At 28.6% G+C, this 4,306-nt stretch overlaps 2 protein-coding genes across 3 annotated transcripts; one reads left to right on the forward strand and one right to left on the reverse strand.

Moving 5' to 3' along the window:
* The first annotated feature begins 516 nt into the window (after positions 1-516).
* LOC111035487 (protein ALP1-like) lies at positions 517-3,924 on the forward strand. 2 transcript variants are annotated; one of them, XM_022317135.1, is made up of 3 exons: positions 517-946; positions 2,876-3,405; positions 3,472-3,924. In XM_022317135.1, exons 1-3 carry the CDS (start codon positions 648-650, stop codon positions 3,756-3,758), a joined length of 1,116 nt encoding a protein of 371 aa, XP_022172827.1. In that variant the 5' UTR covers positions 517-647; the 3' UTR covers positions 3,759-3,924. The 2 variants fall into 2 exon arrangements, with proteins under 2 accessions (XP_022172827.1, XP_022172826.1); XM_022317134.1 differs by having other exon boundaries at positions 2,876-3,922.
* LOC111035488 lies at positions 1,146-4,275 on the reverse strand. The gene is made up of 2 exons (XM_022317136.1): positions 3,829-4,275; positions 1,146-1,969 (listed from the first exon to the last, which is right to left on the reverse strand). The coding sequence occupies exons 1-2, from the start codon at positions 3,995-3,997 to the stop codon at positions 1,215-1,217; spliced, it is 924 nt and encodes a 307-aa protein (XP_022172828.1). The 5' UTR covers positions 3,998-4,275; the 3' UTR covers positions 1,146-1,214.
* Positions 4,276-4,306: the final 31 nt, after the last annotated feature.

The raw sequence follows: 4,306 nt of genomic DNA on the forward strand, positions 1-4,306 counted from the left end.
CTAGGTACATAATATAGCTTTTATTGCACGTATATACAATATACAAATGATTTTTCATTTTGGGCGTGTTTATATGTCATAACGTTATGACATACTCTCATAAAAATGTGATACGTGATCTAATAAGTAATATTATACAGGTATTTATTGTTTCTCTCCCGTCGAATCGATAACGCGAGCGCTGCGTGTGTTATACCTACACACACACACACACACACACACACACACACACACTCATATATATATATATAATATACAATTGTACAATAACGTGTTAACTCTTATCGCACTATATAGTAATATATAGCACACTGTACACCGAAACGCGCAACTGTGTGGCAAGGTAGTACAACAGTATATTATATACGGGTATGTTATTGTACAGCTGTAAACTGATCGAAATTCGGCGGGATCAGAGGGAAAAACCGGCGCGCACGCGGACGTACCTAAATATTATGTAATATATAATATTAAGGCTAGGTTCACATGGACGCGCGTACACGCGCGTTAGCCCGCCGCAAAACGCGCGTACGACCGTTCAGATAGCTGCGTTTTACACGCGTTGAATAAAGCAGTGTAAGTAAATAATAGATATCAAAGTACCTAGTTATAATAATATTTTAGTACAGTTCAGACATCCATCGAGAATGGACGTAGTAGATGCTGTGTGTTTATGGGTTGTCCACCGAAGGATAAGAAGACAAAGACAAAAAAGGGAAAGAAAATATTGGGTTCATCCAATTTTAAAAACAAGACTTTCTTTTAGTCTGTATATTACCTTGTATCCAAAACTTCGAGAACACAATGACAAATTTTTTAATTATTTTAGAATGTCTATTAAATCATTTGATGATCTATTAGACATAATTAAAGATGATATAGAAGCTGATGAAAATGCAATAAGATATTGCATATCACCAAACGAAAAACTTATCGTCACTTTAAGGTAAGTCTGTGTAAATTATTATAACTAATAATAATTAAGGGAAATCAAACAAAAATGTCGCTTAAATTATTATTTACTGAAACATATTTTTATACTACTTTAATTATAAAACAAAGTAAATTTTAATATAACCATATGAAAGAAAAAACATTTTAATATTAAAATTTAAAACAAAATAAAAAAATCAACCTTTGGCGTTTAACAAAATTAAAAATAAGCAGGTACCTATATAAATAGAATAACTTTATATATTTATTAAATTAGATTTTTATCCAAATATATCAATATCTGATGACTCTTGAGAAATGTCACTGACAGGTGATGGTACTATATTATTTTGGTTCATTTGAGTGTTGTAAATTTGATGAGGCGTACCATACGGAACTGCAGTTGTATAATTTGGATGATCGTATTGTGAATATGCAAATCGTGGTGTATATTGTTGACTGTAAGCTGTGGCTAAATGGTTAGATTGAGAGGTATCTGTAGTATTTAGATGATGAGATTGAGTTGAAACTGACTGATTTTTTAAAATAAGGTTATAAATTTCAATTTTAGTTTTTAAACGCATTGTTTCAGGTACTTTTTTAATTTCCTTAACTAAAGACAAACAAAACAATTTATCTTCGTCTTCTTCTTTTTTCTCTGCGACATTCCTTTGGTTTAAACTTTTTTCAATTATTTTTGCGAAGTGTTCATCAGCAGGATGAAGTTTTATTTTTTTTCGTTGGTGGTTAGGAGGAGTTTTGAAAATACCTTCCTTGTTTGAAGCACTGGGACTGTCTTCTTCAATCAAATTTTCAGTTGCTGATTCTACGTCTTCATCATCACCAACTTCTGCAGTCTCAAAATTACTCTCGGTCGAATTTTTTTTTATGGTAGGCTGTAGAAACTGTAATCTTCCATAGTATAAATATGACGACCTCGCAGACGCTCCCGATCCAGACTTTATTTGTTTCATTTTTTTCACTTCCTTTACATAGCCATCCCGAAGACCTTTCCATCTTTTTTGTAATTCTAATCCTGCAGAAACCAAAAATCGGTGAATCTTGGTAGATATTATAGTATTATACCGATAAACTACCAAACAAATTTTTATGGAAATTTTACTAAATTTAACAATCTAATAATAATTAATAATTATTTAATAATAAATTATAAAAATTCAAATAATAACAACAATATAACATTAAAAATTTGTAGTAATAATTATAATTACAGCCGTTAATATATTTTTTTAATTCTCATGTAACCTAATAGTGTAAAAAATAATAAAATAACCATACAAATTCAAATAATTTTCAAATAAGATTAATTAGGTACTTATATATAGTTATATGTAATAATTAAAGACCGGATTTATATGCATTTTAAATTTTAAAATATGCACGCAAACATGCACTAAAAAGTCAAAATATGCAAAATAAAACTTTATATTACATTTTATATTAGATTTTTATTTTGCAGTGATAATTATTTATAAATTGTATTAAAATGTACATAAACAAAAAATAAGATATAAATATAACAAATATTGGATCATTAGGTGTATATTGTAATAATAATATAATAATAACGATTATTGAGATAATAAAATAATATTAATAATTTGTATGATTTAACAACATATTTATTTAGATTTTTTGTTATTTATTATAATTGATTATTTATCTGCTCAAATAATTCATCTGATAGTTTATTGGATTTAACTGTATTTGTCATTTTAAATAATGAGTAACCGAATAAAGATATAAAATAAAATAAATAAAATCTTTCAATAAATTATGAATAACGAATTATCATAAAAATTAAAACAATAAATAAAAATCAATAATAATTTTTTATTCGAATAATGCCTGACTCTGATCTCCGTTCAGAATCGTTTTCTTATACATTGATACCTATCAAGTCTTTATTTTTATTTTTCAGATACTTGTCAACAGGTTGCTCAATTACCGAATTACACTATAATTACAAAATTGGAATATCTACTTTGAGTGGCATAATACGTCAAGTATGCCAAATTCTATGGATGAAATTAAAGAATATTGTTATGAAAGAACCTAATAAACAGACATGGATAGATATTTCAACCGAATTCGAAAAACGTGCATATTTCCCAAACTGTATAGGAGCGTTGGACGGGAAACATATACGAATTACTCAACCACCAGACTCAGGTTCAATCTATTTTAATTATAAACATTTTTTTTCTTTGGTTTTGATGGCATTGTGTGATTCAAACTATTGTTTTATATGGGTCGATATCGGAGGTTATGGTAAAGACAGCGATTCAGGGTTATATAAAGAATCTACGTTGTATAAAAAATTGACTGAAAAAAAATTAGATATTCCTGATCCTAAACCTCTAACTGATATTGATGATATAAAAGTTCCATATGTCATTGTAGCTGACGAAGCATTTGGTATGACAGAAAATTTAATGAGACCTTATGGTGGTAAAAGTTTATCGTACGAAAAAAAAATTTTTAATTATCGGTTAACTTTGGCCCGTCGATTTGTAGAATGCACATTTGGCATTATGTGTAGTAAATGGCGAATATTGCACAGACCACTAGATGTTAAGATCGAGTTTGCAGAAAATATTGTTAAAGCCATATGTGTCTTACATAACTATGTCAGAGTGAGAGACGGTTTCAAATATGAAGATACGCTTTATGCAGCACCATTATCAAATCTTAATCCAACCTATACTGGTCGTAATGTACGTGATGCTGATACGATTCGAAAACAGTTTACCAATCATTTTATGAATGAAGGTAAATTAGAATGGCAAGATAAAATGGTTTAAATAATTTTCTATTTTTGTAAATTTTAATACAACGTTAATATAATAAAATATAGATTAATTAAGTACCTACCTAAACTTTTTTTCTGCTCTTCCGAATCTTCTGTGCCACAAAAAATAAGCACCAACTCTTCCCAACTTCTTCTCTTCATTGTTCGGTTTGAGTAATCATGGCTTGACATATCCCATATGGCAGGCCTTTTTTCAACTTCATTGATTAATGTGTCTATGTTAATTTCCATATTTTTTTATACAAAAAACACTTTTTTTCAAAGAATAATAAATTTACACGATATTCAAACCGATCACAGTGAAAGTAAATTATAAAGTAGCTATAATATTATTAGAGTGATACGAGTAACACGAGCTGCTCACGGTAACAATCGCAATTGATCACAAAATTAACCCCAGCACAATTCCATCATATAATAACATATTATGTTCAAAAATAACAATAATTGAAAATATACATTTCGATTTAATAACTGGCATTCTTAGAATAGTAAATGAGTCTAGACGGTGTCCTTAATAATAATAATAATAATAATATT

Source organism: Myzus persicae, unplaced genomic scaffold (genome assembly GCF_001856785.1).
Source record: "Myzus persicae strain clone G006 unplaced genomic scaffold, MPER_G0061.0, whole genome shotgun sequence".
NCBI lineage: Eukaryota > Metazoa > Arthropoda > Insecta > Hemiptera > Aphididae > Myzus > Myzus persicae.

Coding starts and splice junctions, on each gene's coding strand:
- LOC111035488 (XM_022317136.1), bottom strand. CDS start 3,997: ATGGAAATTAACATAGACACATTAATCAATGAAGTTGAAAAAAGGCCT. Junction 1,970..3,828: donor AGAGCAGAAAAAAAGTTTAG/GTAGGTACTTAA, acceptor TGGTTTCTGCAG/GATTAGAATTACAAAAAAGA.
- LOC111035487 (XM_022317134.1), top strand. CDS start 648: ATGGACGTAGTAGATGCTGTGTGTTTATGGGTTGTCCACCGAAGGATA. Junction 947..2,875: donor AAACTTATCGTCACTTTAAG/GTAAGTCTGTGT, acceptor TTTATTTTTCAG/ATACTTGTCAACAGGTTGCT.